The following is a 22,169-nucleotide window of genomic DNA, read 5'->3' as shown; positions in this document are numbered from 1 at the left end:
TGGTGAGAGTCTGTTTTGTCTGCATAAAATACTTTCTTACTAGAATTAAAGGTTCATTTAAGTTTCAAAACATATTATTAGCAAAGCATCATAGCTATCATGTTCTTTTCCATCTTGGATGGGCAATAGTTATTCTAGACATAGCTCAGTGTTTTTACAGGGTCTTAAATTATTGCTATAATCATAACTGGAACATGAATCAAAATATATTACCATAATATGAGACCATACACTTTTCTGTGTCATCTCGCAAAAAAGGAGTTAAAAAAAAAAAGTTACCTAAGCAAGACCAAGAAAAAGTACTAAAGCTTTAGCAAATCACGTTTGTGTAGCTTTAAGCACATACGTAAGTATCTAGCTTCAACAGAAGCAATGATACGGTTTAATGGTTTGCTCAGTAGGGATATAAGAAACTCAAAAGACTAGCTCATGGAAAAAGCCAATGCAGCAGGATTAAAACATGTAGGGAGCAGCCCATGCAACCCCCGATCAGATCACAACTGATCTCTAAGTGAAGAACAGCAGCACAAGCTACCGCCCTTCTCCAAGGCAGAACTCCTTCTTGGGAGACCAGTAATCTAGACCAAGGTAGCAGAGGAGGAATGATAACCACTTAAAAACTCTTTGCAAATCATAAGGAGTAGCTCTTGAGGCTAGAACAAAGTTATGGCAGACAGTAATATGGAAATGATACCAGACAGGTACTCAGCAAACCAGGAACATAAAGCTGCAACATCCACCTACCCTGCCAGCAAATGCTCGAGAATGGTGTCGTGTGTCATCAGCCCTCACGGCAGAAAAGTTGAAATGGTGGCCACAAGATCCTGGGGCAATTTTCAAGTTCTCTGATCGGTAGATCTTGTGTTCACTTGCAGCACCTTCTAATGGCTCCAGAATGTAGCTTTTATTTTCAAATGCAATAATTCCCCTATTACATAAGAGAGCAGAGTAAGATGCATGGATTTCAAGTGCTAATGTATGTTTGTTTTCAACAAAGTTACAACAAGTTTTAATAATGACAGAGTATGAAAAAGCAAAACGTTGATTTACAGTGTCGTGCCTGGGTGGAGCAGAAGACAACAAAGCTGTTTATTTGTCATTGCAGCACATTATATGTTACAAGAAGCAATGGCTCAAATAAAATTTTCCTCTTCTGAAGTGCTGTAATGTAGAGTAAAATTACATTTGTGTTTTATATGTTTTCTTTTCTCCCAGTGATGCATTGCCACTGCTGAGTGGAGTCACAATGCATGTGTTTCTGAGGACCTGTGGCAAACAGTAAGGAACAGAAATGTGGTAAAATGCTTTTATAAGAGAAGATAGAGTGAAACTATGCATTATGATTTGCAGCGTACCTTTTAAACCAAATACTGATGCAAGCAACAAACCTGCCAGATGAAAGATATACTGCAGTATCTACATGGATTATTAAATGTCGTATAGTGGGCTGCTAAAATGAAGCTCAGATATGTTAACCAATGGATTCCTGTTTAATATGTTTTGCTACCAAGAGTAATTATTTTTATGGCAATACCACCTGCCTGCCATATGAGGATCTCAAAGATTTTCCATTAATGAAAGAACTCTTGTTGCATTATTGGCAGCTACAACACACAAAGAGGAAATAATGGTTTAGAAAGACATATAACAACTTGCATCAGTTGTGCAAACCTGTGGAAGAACCTATTCATGTAATCAATTCTGGGCTTCATGTGCTGCCTCCTAATCAAGAACCACTCTCACTCTATACTGCTGACAACTCACCCCGTAAAAGCTGTGCGTGGATTCTTGTGCTGAGCCCTGTGCGACTACCCTGAGCTACTGCAGTACAACAAAGTCGACAAAAGAGCGATCTGTTTTGGATTCCTCTTGCTGAGGCAGGCCCTGGCATAAGGCTGCAGAGATGCTCCTCCAGCTCAGCACAAGGCAGGTGCGCAGAGCGGCATGGGTCCTCGTGATCTGCACACATGGGGATAGGATGTCCAGAACCATCTGGCATTGAGTAGGCCTATCCCAGTCAATGCTGGCTGAACTAGTGATCCTAACTGCAACTGCAGGAAGGACGACAGAATAAAAAGACTGCTGTGCTTTACATGAGGACTGGCACACCATTAGAAAGGCCTCAGGTAGAAATTACAGTAAGAGGGAGGATTTTAATATTCAATGTCTAACTTACAAGAGTTTAACTTCTATCCTGGACACACAATGATAACCAAGCAGGAGAGTGCTAGACAGTTACTGCATGGCACTGAAGATCAGGTTTTTCTGGCTAAGTATTTAATCAAAGAAAGGCATCCTTTAAAACCCATTTCTCTTTTGTAAGCTCTGGATAAAAATTTACTTACAGGGGTGTTGCAAGTATTCATCAATTAAAACTGCACTGCATTACTAATTTCTTACATATCTTTAAATTACGTGGGCATGAATCCCTAAGCACTGGCAAAGTTTCAGCAGTAACAACAACATTCTGCCTAAAATTCCTACGGAACTGGTAATTGGCTAAGACGGTCTTCTTCAATTTCTCCTTTAATTTGCTCTACACTGTCTAAATATGCAATTAACAGCTATTATTTTCAGTCCAAATCTGGCTACATTTTACAGGTGTGTCTTTTAGTTTACAGGAAGTGTTTACTGTTTTTATTTGTCTGTACTTCAACAAAAATGAGATTCTGCAATCCCTGTGAGACCAGCACTTATGTCACGTGGCTCTGTACAATTCCTCTGCAGAATGCTTTAAAAAAAGCAGAGACCCAGCAGCAGGTTAATGACCCCATAAATGTTCATTTAAAAAAATTATTAGGAAAAAGCTGTCCCAGATAGAATAGAAAGTTATGATTAAGAAACTCAAAGTCTTTGGTCCCCTAACCAATTAACTGAAACTTTGGTTCCAAGCCAACTGACAAGCACAGTTTTGCTACAAAACATCATTAGCTTCAATTCAGCCAACCAATAAACAACGATTTTTCTGTTAAGTATAGCTAGAATATATTAAAAAGGTCATGCAATAGCATCCACAGAACCATCACAAGCAAAAGTAGCATAATTTACTGATCTGAACAAAGATTCAGAGTCTGACAATCCATTTGCAGCTTCTGTAAAATTCTTGGCAAGTCAGGTAAGATATATTATTTACCCACCACATGGGTATGTTTGTAGATTAAGTATTTCTGAAAACACTCTGAATATTAAATATGCCATAGATAGAAAAACAGCATTAAATTACCTCAGTAACTCTCTTAGCTATGACACCACAGACTAAATGACATGGTAGAGACCTCCAAGCAAGCTGCTCCATGATTTGAGTAACCTCACATCATAAAGCTTCAAGAAATTAGGCTAGATCTACTTCATTCCTTTAAGAATTTAGGAAACTAGGACAACATATTCCCTTTACTCTGATAACCAGCAACTCTGTAATCAGCATAATTAAATAAAGGTTGTCGTCTTTCCCTTGTGTAATTAATCATTTAATTTTGGAGGCTGCTGGAGCCAGCAATGGAGGCAGAATCCTGTTAGTCATTGTTTGAAATGGGCCAGGCTGACCATCTCTCCCTTTACTGACAACTCTAAAATAGCATAAAACACATCGTTTTTTTTTTTATGTTAAACTTTACCCTGCTTAGAACATTCACTTTAAAAAATTTACACTTATATCATTTTCTTTAATTATTTACACTAAGAAGGGAGGGACTTAATAGTATCCTATTGTTGGGTAAAGCTCTTATTATTATTATTATTATTATTTAAAGATCCAGCATTTTCATGCCAAGAATTTCTAGCAGAAACATGCAACATCAGTGCCAGGTTTCCAAGTGCACACCTTGTATACCCAGCTGCTGCGTAAAGTCACTAACCAGTTCTTTTCCCCTCATTTTCCTTAGCTTCAGGGGATATGGACAAATGAGCAGATATTTTCTACTGAGCATATCAGAACCAAGGACAGTCGATTCAACTTGTCACTGAAATTCCTGTGTCTCCAGTCACAGCACGAGCCTATAAGAACAATTCTAACTTTGCATATGAAGCAATCCATGATCAAAAAATCTGCAGATTCAACATAATGAAAATATACATTTCATTTAATGCACCCTTATCCTTTGAGTACAGCCTACAGGATATCAGCATCTGGCTCGTGACCATCTATAATAAGATAATGAATATCAAATACGAATTATTTTGGCTCACTTTCTGTTTTTGACTAATTTTCTTTTTCTACTATTGCATTTTTCCCCATTGAACAGGGGCCAAACACAGCACCTTTAAAGTATAGCTGCTCAAAAACTATGGTTTCTTTCTTTTTTGGTGTGGCAGGATAAAATTAACAATACCTACTAGTCTTTCAGTACTCAAAATTTGATGCAAATAAAATAAATCCGTAATTACTTCTTCCCTTCTGCATTTATGTCACACTTTTTCAAAACAGGCTCTGTTACTCCTACACTGCTTCTGTGTTTCTTCTTGAAGAGGGTTCTCCCACACTCCTGTGTCAGCACATATTCCCACAAGACGGTACATCTTTTCCAGGTGGTTCCTGGCCACTGTAGGCCCCTGCTCCCAAAACCCTTCTGTTTACGCCCAGCGGTGGGAACTGACTCGCACCCCATTCCCAGAGCACCTCCACACTATAACCTTACCTCCACCATCACCAGGAACGAGACGAGACAATTCAACCTCTATTCAAAACAAGCCAGCCCTCCTCTTCATCAACAGTAGCAGAGAGAGAGAGGAAAGAAAATTATACCATAGAGCATGTCCAGACATTGGCTGACAGGCTTGGTGCCAACTGGAAGCACTGTTAGTGTGGTCTTGAGTCTGAGCTAATATTTTACTCTAGCTCGCAGCAGGGTTTGAACTCTGCTTGTGTCTGGTGTTCAGCACCAAATAAACCACATCCACGCTGCTCCTAGTCAACCCTAAGCACAAGCGGCGGCTCACTAGTATTTGCCCACTGTAGGCCATACGGCCACACAGGGAACCTGCCAGTGGCATGGGCTGTGGTGGGAGCTCTGCCTCTATCTCAAAGAAAAAGGACTTAAAATCTAACTTAAAATAATTAATTTGTTACTAATTGCTGCTTAACTTGCCAGGAATCGCTCAACTGGGGAAATGCAATTAGATGGAATAACTCCACTACTTAAGTACATGATAAAGTCAAATGGGATGTTTTTTTTCCTTTAAAAAGAGAAGAAGGAAAGAAACAAAATAAAGCAAAGTCTAATGCAAGGACAGTTGAATTTCATAAATCAACAGGCTTTAGGAAATCTCAAAATATAAATGGGATTTTTCTTTTCCAACTTGTCAGCAGAAGCAAAGGCCCTGCCAACATAAACCATCAATGCACACTTGTCTGAGAAATTGTGACGCTAAGTAAAACTTGGCTAGGACAGCAGTGTATGAAACCGTGATATATTATTCTGCTGTATTGTAAGGACAAAGTTAAGTAAATCAATAAAACTGATATCCATGAATGCAATTAAACATTTGGTTTTAATGAAGCTCAAAGTTATACTCATTTCTAAATAACAATAATAGAAAGCCCTATTACCATTGGGAGAAGAATGTAGACGTCTTTAGTTTGTAAGAAATGAATTAGAGCAGAGGGCTGACACACTTGCACACCACATATTCACATCGAGTCTAACCGTCTCTGTCCAGGGACCCAGTAAAGTCTACGCAGTACTCCGGTGCTACTTAAAATCCTACAGAATTCATGAAGTACCCAGGCCTTATGCCGTGACGCAAAGATGGTGTGTGAATGTAGCTTCTTACACACTACGTATTTGCCAACGCCCATATGAGTGGGCCAACGTGGAAGATGACTCAAGCAACAAGCATACAGTGAAGGCGGTCTGGAATGGTAAAGACACAGAGCATTCGATCTAAGAGTGTATCAGTTCTCCAAATACAGGGTCCAGTGTCACGGCTATACCATTGATTTCCATGAGGGTTTTAGCTGAATAGATAACAGAATTTGAGTAATGTGGCCCCCGAGTGTTGTTCTCATGATGCCTGTAATGGAACTATAGCAGTTACTCAGTGTTGTGTTTCTCAACATTTCTGACATTAGAAGGTGACCTGTAAAGTGACAAGGCTTTTTGATTTATTTTTCTTATAAATCTCGCATTCCCAGGACTTTATACAACAGATTCCCAGGCACGTAAGCAGGCAAACAAGCAAAAGAGGGGGAAAAATTGAAGCAATGAATGAAAGCTTCAGTTTTCGTCTGTTTTTATTTAGTTGCAAACAAATACTATCAGGATAACTGAACTAAATGATCTCTGAACTGTATTTCCAAGGGGCTAGGTAGTCTTTAGATATTTTCAGAAAGCTTTAACCTAAAAAAAGACTGAGAAACACAGACAATGGGACCTGGATTCCAGAGACAGAGGTTCTTGTCTCCGCCACTGCCCCAGGCAGCCTTGAATCAGCAGTTCCCCTCTCTGTGCATCAGCTCCCCATCTGTAAAATGGGGTAAATTGTGATGACTGCATATAATAATGATTTATTGGTGATGAGCATCACAAAAGACCAAGTATTACTATTATCCTTCTATACTGACCATCAGAATTCTATTAAAATAACAAATCTGACCCAAATTAACACAGGCCAAAATCTCAAAAGGAAGTTAAACAGTAGCATTCATTATTGGTTTCACATATTGCAATAGTGGTATTCTTACTCATACGCATCATTAATCGAATAAACATGTTATTTAGCCAATGCCTCACATTAATTTGAAAACCTATGCTACAGTAAAGTATGCAAAATGTTGTCATACCCAGAGACCACTATAACATGCAATTTGGTACGTTAATCCTTTCTCTGTGCAAGATGGATTTGTCCAGAGTGAATGCACAAAGGTCTGCAACTTTGATGCTTGGAATTGAAACAGGGAATTGAGAGTGATAATGCAATTTCACGTCCAGCATTTGGGAGGCGAGAAACACCAGTTGTGTTATCAGAGAAAAGTGTTGTATGTGAACTCAGTTCGCAGGGTGAAACGAGAGACCAAGAAGGAGAGTAGAGGAAAATGAGGGAGATATTGGCATCAATGCCAACTTGGTGAGTATATTTTATAGCAGTAAACAGCGTAACAGTGGAAGAAAGATTGATTCAAATTTGCACATCATATTACGGCTTGTAAGAAGCTTTTTCAAGTCGCAAAATGTATAGAAACATTTTCCTTTCTTTTTCTTTTTCTTTCTTTCTAAGTAAGTGCTGGAAGAACACTGACCTCTTCAGAAAGGGGCAGGCTCAAACAGCCAGGTAAGGACCAGGCTCTACCCTTATCCTTGAAGCAGCAGTGACCCTTGGGGTATTATGTCAAGCAAAGTTTGGACATATCTAATGTTCATCTCAGATCAAAGAGGTGATCTAGGAGCTGTTAATGTTTTGAACAAACAGCATAGAGAAGCTATTCAACCCCAGAAGCTGAATTCTTTCTAACATTAAGCTCAAAAAACTCTGGTAGTTTCACGGTCAGATAACTTACAAACCATGCAAGACACATGAACTAAAAGCTCTTCAGAAAGTATGGAGGAAAAGCACATATCCAAACCCTTGCTTTTCTCAGCTGGGATTTTCACATAACCTCTTTTTTGGCTAAAATCACTCCTTCTGTGAGAAAGCCATGCTTGAGGAGTTACGAGGGATTCAATTTTTTTCTCACTGGTTTCCTACTTCCATTTCTTTTTTTAAATAGTTGATGTCTGGAGTGTCATAATTAAATCCCTGCTTCAGCTGACTGTGTCTAGGATGCAGCGAGTTCAGCCAAACTATTTGACAAATGGATGGTTCTAATACTGTCAGCCTTGTCTAGCAGAGCTATGTAATGCCATTAAAAATCACCGTCTATTCAGTTCTGTGGCCTTATCCCCATCACTGTCATCTTGGACACAGCACCTTTCAGTTGCTGACGAGGCTGGACAAGGATTGAGTATTTTTTGCATATGTCAATGTGCTGATTATCTGGCAAGTAGGTAACTCAGAGATACTTAAGATTTTCTAGAGCATTTACATATTTTAAGTAAGAAATGACTTCCTGTGAGACCTGTGACCTTAAATCACTGAGGCTCTTCTGAGAACCTCTCTCAGGCTCCCACCACCAGGGAGATCTCAGCAGAGGTCTCATGCTACCTGCTAGCCCTTGAACTTCAGTGTGCGGACCACAGAGTTTGTGCTCTTCTTCAGGCTGTTATTTTGTATGTATACGCTACCTCGTGCGCTTGTGGGGAAAGTAATAGGGTAAAAAGCATTCAGGTGAATATAAATTTATGACTGAAGAATTGTATGTGATGGCTAGAGGCCAAAATTATGTATGGAAGGTTCACTTATTTACTAATAAACTTGAAGAACCTCAGAGTTACATAAACAGAAGGGTATTTCCACAGGACAGGAAGGAAACGACTTTGTTGTATTTTCACCTTCCCCTGAATTTTGACAGCCCAATTGGTTTTCTTACCAGGATGGAAGTGCCAGAAATCCTGATTATCCATTGTTCCCATTTCATGCATTCAGCGTGTATCGTCTCCTCCCTGCCACTCAGCTCCAGGGAAGCCAGCAGGCTACAGATTATGGCATGATTACAGTCTCCTCTAACCTGCATTTTAGGCAGCTATCAGTGTCAATCCAACTATTTATGCCATTATAATCCTAGATGAAGTGAGACACTCTACTGTTATGTCTGAGATGACGTATGATAGCTGGAACACGTGTCTGTGTATAAGAGAACTGAGTCTGCTTCTCAGTTATCTTTTTATCTTGCCCTCTCTATCTGCCTAAAATCTGTGAACTAGTCAAACCTGTCTTAGTCTGCATATTTCACACTTTATTCTTTCTGTAGCTTATGATAGGCAGACTGATCATGTCATTTTTATAGACTAATAATGCATCTAAAATGCTTAACCACGTGGCTGGACTGTGTGTGAGAACTTGGTGGTGGTCATACTAGGTCAGAGCGAAGCCACTCTAGTTCAGCATGCTACCTCTGATTCTGGCTGGCAGCGGGCACCTACGGGAACACTGCAAGAACAGAACAGGCACACCCCGGTCCGTGCTCCCAGCTCCAACAACCTGACAGTCAGGGACATCCATCTGATAGTCATGGAGACGCTTCCCCCCCCAGCGCAAGCTGTCCCATCAAGTATTGAATCTACTGATCCTTTTGACATTGACAGTTACCTCTGACAGTGACTTCTACACCTTCATTATGTGATGAATGGAAAAGTATTGTTTTTTGCTCCAAAGTTTTGTATGATGCCTCTTAATTCAGGGATTATGAAAAATATTCAGCAGTTGTCCCCTACTCAGCATGACAACAAACCTAGTTTCACCATAACCCCTTTCTCCATCATCTCTTTTCAAAACTAACAAATCCTAGTCCATTTTCTTTTCTTGGATAAAAGCTGCTCATATCTTTGATCATCATTTTTGCCCTTCTCTGTACCTTTTCTAGATGCAATGCTTCCTTTTTTGAGATGGGGATGGGGGAGGGGACAAGAACTGTGTGCAGAATTCAAGATGTGAGCGCAGTATGGATTTATTAAGTGGTTATGATGGGTTTTGTTCTATTCTCTATTTCTGTCTCAGTAATTCCTATGATCCTTTTTGCTTTCTGACTACTGCTGTGCACTCAGGCTTCAGAGCACTCTAAAATGTGGAATCTATTCTTTATGACTAGTTTCATGTTTTTTAATGACCTCTCCTAATCTGGGGGAAAAGACATGATTCCTACCCCCTCCACACATGGAACAATGCCCAAGATGCCTCTCCAGTGAGAGTGGGAGGATATTAGTGCTCTGAGATTTCAATGAGCTAACAGCTTGCACTTCCTTTCATTAGACATTTTCAAGGCACTTAAACTTTAGCCTCATGCAACAGCCACGTGAGGTAGGTAAGATTCATTAAATGAATTTCACAGATGGAGAAACTGAGACTGAAAAAGGCTGAGGGATTTGTCCAATCGACTTAGAAATTGTCACAAAGCCAGGAACAGACTCTCTGAGAACTAGACGGGTGTTTCCTTCCACAGGCTTCTGCTAGTGAAAAGGCTGCTCCCCAGGGACTGCCCTCCCCAGGGCTCTATCTCCTGTCTTTCCTCTTTACCCCTGGAGCCTGCAGTCTTTCCTACATCGTGGAAAAAGCAAGCGTCCCTTCTCCAGCCAGTCGGCAGCAAGGACTCCATCCCAGGAATCAAGAGCAGTGGCGCTCCGCAGACTGCAGCAGTGAGTCCTGCCCCCATTTAATGCAGCCCCAAACTGCGGGGAGGGATCACAAGCTGGGGAGAGAGCTGGTTTTCAGGGACTCTCTCCTTTGCCTCCAGCTGGTTTAGGCACATATTCAGACAGCACACAGGCTTGCTGTTTAATCCCTTCCTTAGACATCCAGGTCCCCTGAGTCACTGTGCAAGGAAGTGAAGTTCCTGCCTTCATTCTTTTCGAATTCCAGGCTGAATACCAGATAGCTAGAATTAGTCTCAAGACAGAGAACATCACGGTGCGACTGTGCTAGCTCTGAACCTCCTACATATTTTTCAAGTATCTCTTGCCCCCTTACAAAGTTTCCATACACACAACTATTCTTTCAATCTGTAATACCAGAAAAGTTGCCAGAAAAGTAAGCTGTGAAGTAGTCTGAACTGTCCTGTTGCTTCTCATATTATTTCAGGTTCGATCCTGTGCAGTAAATCTTTCCACCCAAATTCTCAAGGGACACATAGCTACAATAATATCTTATCAAAAACAGTTTGATGGAAGAGGTATACTGTGACCTCTGGGCCTGATTGTGAAAAATGCTCAGAGCTCTCATGACTTCATTGCCGCTCCTTAGCATTTCTCTCCACCTGGCCCTTTATTCCTAACTACTTTTAACGAGAGGGCCTGGACGGTTAAACAGTACGTTATGAAGCCTTTCCACTAGACATCCCTGGCTCACATCAAGCACAGATAATGATTGGAAGTTATTACTGTTGGCTACCAGGCTGTGAAATGAGTTTGGTGGAGTGAGTCAACAGGCACCTTTATCACAAACCTATTATCACTCATGGACACTCTCCTGACTAGGCTCAGCAGTGAATGCCGCAGTTAAATGGGCATGGATACTGAGATATATCCTCATCCTCTGCTGTTCTCCTGCTAGAGAAAAACGTGCACTGGTAGGGAAGCTTATGAAAGCTTGTACTGACAAAGATGCTACTCTGTGGAGAAGGAGTCTAATACCGTCAGCTTGTACTTTGGGAATTTATTTGCCATAGTGCCAGATGCGAGAAAAGCGTCACTGCCAGCATACATTGCCTTGCCCTACCTGGCTAGCTAATACAGGGAAATGACTCTGTGAGCACAGCTGTGAGCATAAGGAGGGAATGAACAAATTCAAGAAGAAAGACGATTTTTAATGCTGACAAGAGTCGTTGCTGTTGAGAGTTCTTCATTTTCTAAGTAGCTATGGAACAAAACATTGGTACAGACACTGTTTCACACAGCACAGGTTTTCCCTACCCCTGTGGACTTTGCAGCAACGCAACTCCATTAGCAATGATTAAGATACTGAAGTGCTGCATTTTTTTTCGCACACTGTGAGAATGAGTGGCTAATGCTGACTGCCACAGCCCATACAACAGGTTAATTAGCAGAAGCTTGTGGAAGATGCCTGAGACATAAGCAAGTACCTACAAAACCCCTCTCCTTGTTGGAAGGCACCGCTGGAATCCCCTAGCCACAGCAAGTGGGTCCCTCCAGCAGGGAGAGGAGTCCTAGTAACAAACCGTTTGTTCTCTCTGCTGCTTTTCGTCCCAGAACTGCAGAATAAAGGCTTTGATAATACTACTAGCACGCAAAACATAAAATCAAGGGGAAAGGACTCCAGCTATTCATGCTGTTTGCAGATAAATTAAACAAACCCAGAAAAGGTTGAGACAGCTGGAAATCTGACAGGAAAACCGGGTTTTCCAGGGAGAACACTAGAGCCAATTTACAGTTAATTACTGTGATTTGGAACAGCTCTGTGAGTAAATACCACTCTCTGATTGTCCAAGTAAAGAAGATAATTGTTTCCTGAACTGCGTCCATTGCGTATTTAAAACATTGTCAGCTTGTTCCTTTCTCAAAATGAGATTTTGGTTTCACAATGTGAATCTGCTACTTCTCTGCTAACAAGTAGCTAAAATACTAATGCTAAGCATCATACCTGCATTGAATACGATTTATTGAGCTCCACAGCCGTGTTTGGAAGCGGTTATCCTAATGGCTGGGCAGCTGGGTGACACACAAGTTAGCAGCTGCACACAGTCCCACCACTACCAGCAGAGCAGCTTTGGGGACTGGGCAGCCCAAACGCACAGCAAGCACTGCACTGCCCGGAAAGAATATAGAAACACATGGGGCCACATGGGCAACCCCATATTGCATCATCTTTTACATTACCCTCCTTGGGCAACTAGACGGAAAATGCTTTTACAAAGATTGTAGCAGCATTTAAAACACATATATATTGGTACATTTTTAAAGGGGCAAAACAAAAATGCAACAGGTACCAGGATAGTTTCTTAAGAAGCTCAAGTATTACTGAGAAACTAACTCACCTGAGGCCAGAGCAGGTACTGAGACTGACTGAAGAATCAGGGTACCCTTGTACATTGCCATGGTAATAGCAGTGACCCTAATTAAAAAAAAGACAAAACATTTCAATAGCCAAACACTCTCTCGATACCTTGTCTTCTCATGATTTTGCATCTTCTTTATCTTAAAGCTCTTTTTTAATTTAGGTTACAGCATTCATAATTAAACTGACAGCATCTTTCCCGCCTCCACTAACTATTCACCATACTTAATAGTCCAAAGGATTCACCGGTGAAATATCTGGGGTGTTTTAAAATCCCAGAGCGATTTTTTTTAAGAGGGTCAACAGGGTTTAAAAAGCATGACTGTGATAGCTTTAAATAAAATAACATGTCAAAAAGGTTAAAATGTGGAATATTTTTAAAGTCAATAATCAGCACAAATCAACTGACATGTTTTACTGCTTCCTATAGACTTGTATATTTTTATTGAAGGTAACTTACATCTGTGTATATCTATAGGAGGTAGCTATGTATGAAGAGGAGTATAACAAAGCCAATCCCAACCCTGCAGTTTGAAACAAAACTCACAGAGCAACTGAAGAGGAAGAGAAGCATGGTAGAAAGGAACCTTTTATTGAATTACCCAACGGAGTGGCTGCACATTATTAAGAACAACCAAGAATAAGAGGGTCTTCTATTTTGAGAGGCAACAATCCAACTTCATTTTGTGGCTAGGTTATTGTATTTCCTTAATAATCCACAGCTTGCAAAAGGCAACCACAACAGAGATACTTTCTCAGTACATATATATATCTGTCTGGAATCAAGGTTAATTTTACTGTTGACTAAAAGTTATATTATATTCCCAATTATGGGACTGGCTGGAAAGTAATGACTGTGTCACGTCCAGCATTTCTTTTCTCATGGCTCCTTTGAATGTCACCTGGAAACTGAAAACACTATTGTAAAAGGTTGCTATCTTATTATTGCAAAGGAAAGTTATCACTCATGCTTCAACCTGACAGCCATCTCACTGTGCCTTTTTATTACTCGGTTCATTCACATCTATCTAGCTGCATTAATTAACCTTTTCAGTGTTGGGGCATGGTTTTCAGTTACAAAGCCTCACACAGCAGACTTTTGAAGACCTCCTTGATTTTGTTAAGGAAAGCAATAACCATGGAAAATGCTGGGGCAAGATGGAATAATTCAGATATGAATTTTCTGCAAATGAGATTGTACCATGAAAAATACTTATTTAGAGCATTTTTTTTTATTTTTTATTTCCAACATGAGGAACTAAACACAGAACAGCAACAGCTTATAATCTAGATACAACTCTCAACAGCTTTTCTCAGTGAAGGGACTGTCAGAAAACGGGATAACAGTGTTTTACTTTTGGATATTTTTATCAGCTGTGCTCATAAAGACCCAGTAAAGTTCCCTCAAGTTTAGTACCCCAAATTATAAACTTATTAGAGCATGTCTTGCAATTGGACTGGTAGGGAACTGATTTTTAGCTCAGTAAATCCTCTGAACCACAGGATTTCTTTTGCCTATCAAAAGCTTTCTAGTCTCATAAACTAATATGTAAAATGAATGAAAATGAATCCTAAAAACAAATAATTACTGTGGCTGATTTCTCACACTTAGGACGGTACTCTAGCCTTACTGCAGATCATCAAGCAATGATTAAGCAGTGGACAGCTTTCGAGAAATTTTTCGAGTGCTACAAAGCAGTAAAACCACCCAGGTATCCCCCACCAACATTAGCACATGCAGCAGAGAAACACTGGTAACTGCAGCTGCCCAAACCAGACTTGGTTCCCACTTCCAAGCACAATTGCAGTAAGCAGCTTTACAGCAGGAACTTGGATTTGTTTTCAACTGCAGACTATATTAACATCCTTGGTGTAAAAAAGATAAAAAATAAAATCACAGAGCCTTATCTCATTTAAACAGTATTGCAGTATTTGGTTAAAAATGGATTCACTGGTCTCCTCAAAAAAAAAAAAAAAAAAATTCTTAGGCAACAAAGCATTACTTTATTCATGACTTACTGCTGTTACCAAAAACATTGTTTTTGTTTTGTTTTTAAGAGAAAGCCTGGTCTTCTATTAGAAGTTAACATTGTCACGATTAAGCTGACAAAGAGCTGTGTGCATTGTTCCTTTCCTGTCCTTTTACTTCCTTAAGGAGTATATGCCATCTTCATGTTTCTAAAACAAACGACTATTTTCTACTGTTCCTATTTTGAACAAGATACGAGCATCCAGTAACAAGAAAACACTGAAAACTCACAAATGATTGCTTTGCTTAGGAGGTCCAGAGTTATAACAAAGACACTTCTTCTGAGTTGTTATGTTAAGATGTTATACATAGAAATAATGCCTTTCACTGACATCAGCAAATCCCATTATGGTTGGGAACGTGAAGCATGATGTCTCTACTGACATAGTCAATAAATAAATAACGTAACATAACAGATATTTCATAGGAGATGGAACTTCTTAGGAAGATAAAAGATAAACTTTATAATTAAAATCACTTGCTGCATTGTTTCTAAGGCATTCATACTGTAGGAGGACAAAAACTTTACTGCCTTAACATGTTTTTATTTATAAAAGCAGTTTAAATTATTTATGATAAAAAGCATTTTGTGCTGATTTTAACGAGGAGCAGGTCAGCAAGGGAGATATATAAATATGCACGCACACATGCGTGTGTATATATATATATATATATATATAAATATATGTATACATATGCATGAAACAGTCTTATGGTCTGTTTTAAAAAATAAACCCAAACAACTCCCTCCCCCAAACCTCAACCATGGCTTTTGCAATGCGGAAAGCCACCCAGGCTGCTGAATCCTCTGATGTGAACTTCTGCACTACAGAAATCGGGTATTTCTTCCTAATTGAACCACGACTTCCCTCCTTAATTGTTCACCAATGGCTGTTTGCAACTTCCTGTGAAATTTGAATGGATATATTTCCAAGAACTTGAACAAATCTTACAGTTTTTAACAGTCACCTGGTTAAAACCCCACAGTTTCCCTTTAAAGTCTTTTCCCTAAAAATTCACGCGTCGGATCACAGCAGTCAGAAAGGTACCAAAGGCAACAATAGGAAAAGATCACACATCTAGCTGTCTCATCCTGTGGCTCAGATCCCAGCAGAGAGCATCCTGGGTTTCAGTGATGAAGCATCCTCCACCCTGCAGAACGCCGGCCTTACCGTGTAATTGCGCACGAGAACCACGTCAGTGCCGTCTTTCAAATAGTGTGTTTCTGTGAAGCTGCTGGTTAGCAGGCCCCTAAAAAGAAAACAGAGCACACATGTAATGGCAGTCGCCTCGACTTTGGCCTTTCATGCCTCCTTCTGAGATGAAAATAGAAGTATGACATTAATGATACACTACCAGAACTGAGTACAAAATAATAACCACTATAACTCCAAATACCGAAGTTTGAGCACATAAGCACTTCCTTCATTAATTGTAAAAAGACTACAAGCTTCCAGATAGTTTTCTCTTCCAAATGAGGGCTGTATGTCAGCACATCTCAGTATTGAATCTTCCGTGTAATTTTCAGCACATTTCAAATTAAATCTGAAACCTAGACAATGTTAAGTAATGGTGGTTTTGGAAAAGGAAAATCCCTTCCCCACGTTACTCATTTTACTATATAATGTGCTGGACTCATAAGCAAGTGACCACCCAAAGACTAGTTTAGCTCAAGCAAATGAGGTAAACTTCTTACACTGACATTGAAGGAAAAACACTCAAAGAACCCTGCAGAAACTGGAGTGCTGGATTTATCCTGATGAATTGAAAAGGATATTTATGAATGAAGCACTAACGACTCAAAGTGATACATCAGGAGACAGTGAGGGGCCACGTCTGCTATGAGATATTTTGTTCTCATTTACTCTGCATCCCCCCTCCTGGATTGGCAACAACACCAAGAAGTTTGACTTGCTATTCCAGTTTTCCAGAGACGTTCAGAGATGGTTTGTGCACTTCTCCATGTAGTAAACTCAGAGAACAGGGAAAGCAGCCTCTGCTCAGTCTCTTTTAAAACTCTGCCATTGATTCCAGTTTCTTATCTAAAGAGCATTTCTAACAAAGTCAGAAAGAAGAATATTTACACTGACTCTCCACTTAGGTGATAAGCTATAGCTCTCAACACAAATGTGCTCGACTTTGACAATAATTTTAGTGAACTGCAAAAGCACTATATAGAAGAAATAAAACCTGAATGTCACTGTCACCCTCTGCAAATTGCAGAATTCCGACTATTGAAAATCTTTGGCACAGGGTTTCAAAATGTTCTGTTCTCTTTCAGAGACACTTTTTTTCTTTTTGGAAGTTCATTTGAACAAACCAGACCCTTTCGTTTTATTTAAACATGCTGAATGCTGTACTCTCGCATATATACTGTGTGAACTAGTGAAGTCTCAAGTACATATTTGTTGCACTATGTAGAAACATTAACACTAGAATAGGAACAAACATTTCATTTGCATTATTGTCGTGATTTATTTGCATTACATTAATATCCAACAGCTCAGTCAAAATCAGGTCCTTTTTGTGCTAGGAATTGTGTACGCACTTATTAGAGAGAGAATCTGTCTCAAAAAGCCTGTATCTTAAGGCAGAAGAAAAAAAAAGTGAATGAAATAAGGCAAAAAAAAAAAAAAAGAGAGAAAGAAGAAAAAAAAGAAGAAAAGAGCAAAGCAAAACAATAAAGATAGCAAAACCCAGCACAACGGGTATTCAAGCATAGGTTCTCACTTGAAATTTTCCAGCTTGTAGGAAATATTAGCGTATTAAGAGATACCAAATGCTAAAACACAGCAATGTTTGGTGAGTTGTAAAAGAACTGCTCTGGATCTTTGCCATCCACCATACGCAGAGCAGGATTTGGTTGCCTAAACAAGCTTCTAGTGTCAATTTAGATGCGCTAGATATTTCACAAACCAGCTCTATATGGATGTCCCAAACACCCGATAGTGTCTCGGATGGCACTTGACACCTGTGTTTATCTCACTCTCTGGAAAGCCTCTCTGAAATACAGTGTGCAGTATCTACATTCCCACACTGCCATTCTCTGAAAGAGCAGCTGCTTTCTTAATTACAATTATTATTTATATAGCAAAACTGCTAAGTTCTGTGCTTAGCAGGGGTTCATTGCCTTTGTACAGGCAAAAGGTAAGACCTCATTGCTGTGGAAGTTGGCAGAATTTTGTTGTGCACTTATCTGGAGATGGGATTTCACTTAGGATACCAGACCAATTCTTATTTAATGGGACAAAATACAGGCAAAAAGATAGGGTAACAGATGTAACATAAGGGCAAAGTGATTGAGCAATAAATTTGGTTTGTGTTCTGCTATTTCCAAAGTGTTTGACAGCAGTGATGATAAAGGTGACCTTTCTGCTTCTGTTGGTTCTATGATCAGGCACAGGTTTAGAAAATATTTCATAGATTCATGGATTTTAACACCAGAAGGGAGCGCTGTGATCAGCAAACTGACCCACCACATTACATAGGTCATTTGAGCTGATTAATCCCTGCTTCTAGTACAATAACCACGATGGAACTAATCTTGCATTTTCTTAGTATATACAGCTCTTGTCTTGATTTCTCATGATGAAGAAACTACCACAAGCCTGGTAAGCTTTTAACAGATAACAACGCCCAGTGCAAGAACACTGTACCTCATATCCAGCTTGAGTTTGTCAGTGTCCGGTTTCCAACTACTGGGTCTCGTTCCCTTACATCAATGCTTCATTTGTGTGCGCATTAGTGTGAGTGTGAGTGTGAGTGTGAGTGTGTTTTTTTTGTCTCTTTCAAGAATATTTCTAGTTACTAAATAGAAAATATAGCAGGTAAACAAATTTCTGGTGTTGCTATCAGCAATTCCTCTATCCAGGATGAAGATTTGCTATCTAGCCTCATGAAAATACCAGCTGAAGGATTCCTAGCGAGGCAGAGGGAGTGCTGGCAAGATAGCCAAGAAGATAGAGTCCTGTTATTGGATCACCTAATAAAGTAAAAGGTATGCCTTTGTGCAGCAGCCAAAGCCGATTTCAAATCACGGAAATTTCATGTACAGCTGAAGGGCCTCTAGAACATGAGAAAGTATTTCAGGAATATATATTAACGTTTGCTCAGTTTAGTAACTAAGACGTTATAGCTAAGGCCTTTGCTTGCTTCTCTACCATGTACGGTGCTAGCATTAGTTTGAGAGCAAGCCAGAGGAAAGGCTTTCTCTGCACTTTAGAGGTTGGGGACCTCTACAAGACATGCCACCAGGGAGTCAAACAATTTCTGGCAGGAAAGTAAGCTGCTATCCCACTTTCAAAATGTCTAATATCTTGAAAGCTACGTAGCGGAATAAGCACATAGCATGAGTATCTGGGGATGGCAAGTCATGTTAAGGCATTTCTTGAAAAGTTACCAGAAATAAGTGCAACAAGCACTCAAATTTCACAACGAAAAGTGATAACTTCCAATTATGGCAATAGTGTTTAACATATTGAACAACAAATTCACCATATGTATCTGTTTGTTAGGTAATTTAATTGCCTCCCTCAAAAAGATACGTAATATAATAAATTGATTTACATTTCTGTATCTGACTCACAGCAAAGGAGATTAATAGATGAAAGTAAATTAATTTAGATGGCAAGATACTTAACCTAATTGGATCAACGTAATTTTTAAAGGGCAGGGATCAAAATAACATTAATATATCATAGTGTAATTCATCACCATGTCCGGATTTTCAAATGTTGTCAGCTACAGTGCTCAGCTGTGCCAGACCATTATCAATTTTTTTCACTGCCTGAAGATGTGGAAACAAATGCCATCAGGAATTGCATCAACTGCTGGACAGGATTAAAAAAAATCAATTAAAGAAACACCACAATTTTCACATTAATTCTTTGAAGATGCAAAAGAGCGATTCTTGAGATCAATGACTTATGTATTTAGACACCGTTTGCCAGTATGATGGATCTGTCCATGTTTCCCACAGCTAAACTAACATGTAGAAGCTTCTGAGGCCCAGGATGACAAGTTTTAGCCACACTGATCTATTACAGGTACAGCACAGGCTTCCTCCTCTGCTGTAAATCAGTACAAAGCTTACCTGTCAAATTTGCTGAAACATTTTCAGGTGTCAAGCAGCTTCCACTCACCTAAGCCTCGGGGAATATGATGAATGTTATTTAAACTTCTAACCCTTCCCTTCCTGGCCCCCCATGATGTAGAGTCTTGGGTGGTTTGCTTGGGAGGAGGGAAATATCCTGTTTTAATATATCAGACTCTTTACTCAATCCACTTAATAACAGGAACAGTAATTTAACACACTGCCTCTTACTTACAAATGAGAAAATCACTCTGTGCTCTCTAAGCACCAATATATTATTTCAAAAGGTTATAATGATACTTCATCACCCAGGGAGTGTCAGAAAGACAGAGTCACAGACGTTAGAGATGGGAAAAATCTAGTGGATCACGCAGACTGCCTCCCTGAAAGCCAAGTATGCTGTAGATCAAATTAGTTTTTGTCTTGTCTACTTTCAAACGTCAAAAGCAGTGCTGAGTCCACTACTTTCAAAGGGAGATTACTTTGCGTTCTAACAGATGTTGCTGTCACGACGCATTTCCCGATACTCAGCCTTTTTTAATTTCTCCTAGTTGCACTTTTACTAGCTGAAACAATTACTTTTTCTTCTTGGTACATATCTCATTTCGATGGGTGCAGATTATCATCAAATTCTCCCTTAACTAACCACTTGCCAAGTACAGCATATCAGGCTATAAAAATGACAAGAACTGAGTTCATGCTAGTGCTACTCAGGGAAAATCTAGGCATTATTGCAGCAGGAGCAGACAACAGGGTTGTCCTCTGTGATGCAGAAGTCACTAGGCAAAAGGCTAAGGAGAGTAGATCTCTTCCTGCCACCACCAGAGCCCATGGACCCCTTTTTTGCTCTTTTAGGATGAGGCTTGTTTTGGCTGCCTACTCTGCTCCAGGACACTCCTCTGGCAATACAGGTATAAGGAGAAAGGCATCAACTTTGTGACAGATCAAAAAGGATCTGCAGGCAGTGGGATCTGTTTCCCAAAGCTGCTTTGTGAGACTGGAATGACACACAGCAACGAGGATTTAACAATGCTGGTTTAAAGCCAGATGAGATGATGTCTGGGTGGCCTAGCACGTTTCCTGCAAGTCCTTGGTGCAGCACGGCCCACTGCGATACATCTCCGAAGGAACGTGCCTCGCTCTGGAATGGCTGCAACAAAAACTTGGCCTATGCTTCAGTGAGGGCTCAGGGGCAGAAGAAGAAACCAAGTTTTAAAAATAATAAACCTCTGCTTCTGTCAGCACTGTCTAACTGCCAGCAAGTGAGCTAGGACCAAGGGCTGCTTCTCGTGGGTCGGCACGCAGCGGCGTACAGCCCAAACCTACCCACCGTGCTCTCAAAGGCAGCATCAGCAGCCCACTGCCATTAAGCGTTAACTGGGAAGGACTTTGAGATGCAGTAAAGTGAAGCAGGAACTGAATAACTAGCTAGAAACCCATGCCTGTCCTGAAATGGAAACACTCTAAGCCATCTCTAGAAAATGTTCTACATTTTCTTTAAAGCTTAGGGTAAGTAGAAAGTAGCCCTAACTCTGAGATAGAACTTTACAAACATCTGACATTTTGCTTTTGACATTTGACATTCCCAGGGAAGGGATGTTGGGTACTCCACATAGACACGAAAGGACTGACAGCACTGAGATGTATGCTCTGGTTTTGCTTTCTTCAACTACAAATCCTCATTCTAGAGAAAAGTTGGGAAATGCAGCCCCTAACATTCACTTCAAATCTAGTTTCAAATACAGTCACGTATACACATCTCTGTTCTGGGGTCCAACATCAGAGCAATGCACTCTTTGGTTATGATATTTCAGGGTTGCTTTTAATGATATAAAAAAGGTGCTGCAAACCATCTACTGAACATCAGAGAGAAACATTTGCTTTTACACCTCTGGGGTTCATGTCATCTTTTCTTTTTGGCTTACCTTTTAGTTTTGTCTGAAATTTTTCTGTAGTGACATTACTCCAAGAGCTGCTGCTTTAAGAAGAATATTAAATATCCTACGACTTATTGCACATGGACCATCAATTGCTCTACCTACTCTGTGAGAGCATTAATTGCGTTAAGAAACTGATAGTGCAAGGCTTCTCAAATCTGGTTACAGTGCTTTCCTTCTCTTCACATACGTGGCCTGGAGCTCAGACAGACAACTGACCTTTATTCATACTTGTTACTCTTTCTCTTCCTGAATGATGAGGTGGCTATTTCCCTGCCTATCCAAGTGCTGTCTTACTCTGTTATATAAATTCTTATTAAAAGCCCCTTTGCAATGCATTTTAAATCTTGCCTACGAGTGAGCAAAAAGAGTGGAACAGGACAGAGTACAGGACAGTTACAAAAAATGTCATCTAAATCACTGCCTACTGACACCACCACAATCCATTAATCCTACAGCATCTCTGTTCAGGTCTTCTTGACCTTTATACTGGAATTAGTTGTTATTTCTTCAA

At 40.0% G+C, this 22,169-nt stretch overlaps 1 protein-coding gene across 1 annotated transcript in view; it reads right to left on the bottom strand.

The window, feature by feature from the left end:
* The window catches only part of ADAM12 (ADAM metallopeptidase domain 12), a 188,114-nt gene that overhangs the window by 66,556 nt on the left and 99,389 nt on the right, over positions 1-22,169 (bottom strand). The window contains exons 4-6 of the mRNA XM_062579862.1: positions 15,799-15,877; positions 12,578-12,654; positions 745-928 (exon numbers count right to left, since the gene is read on the bottom strand). Of these exons, the coding sequence (XP_062435846.1) occupies positions 745-928; positions 12,578-12,654; positions 15,799-15,877 (340 nt within the window). The remainder of the gene's footprint in view (positions 1-744; positions 929-12,577; positions 12,655-15,798; positions 15,878-22,169) is intronic.

This window comes from Rhea pennata, chromosome 7 (assembly GCF_028389875.1).
Source record: "Rhea pennata isolate bPtePen1 chromosome 7, bPtePen1.pri, whole genome shotgun sequence".
Classification (NCBI taxonomy): Eukaryota; Metazoa; Chordata; class Aves; order Rheiformes; family Rheidae; genus Rhea; species Rhea pennata.
This window is presented reverse-complemented; position numbering and strand designations above follow the sequence as displayed.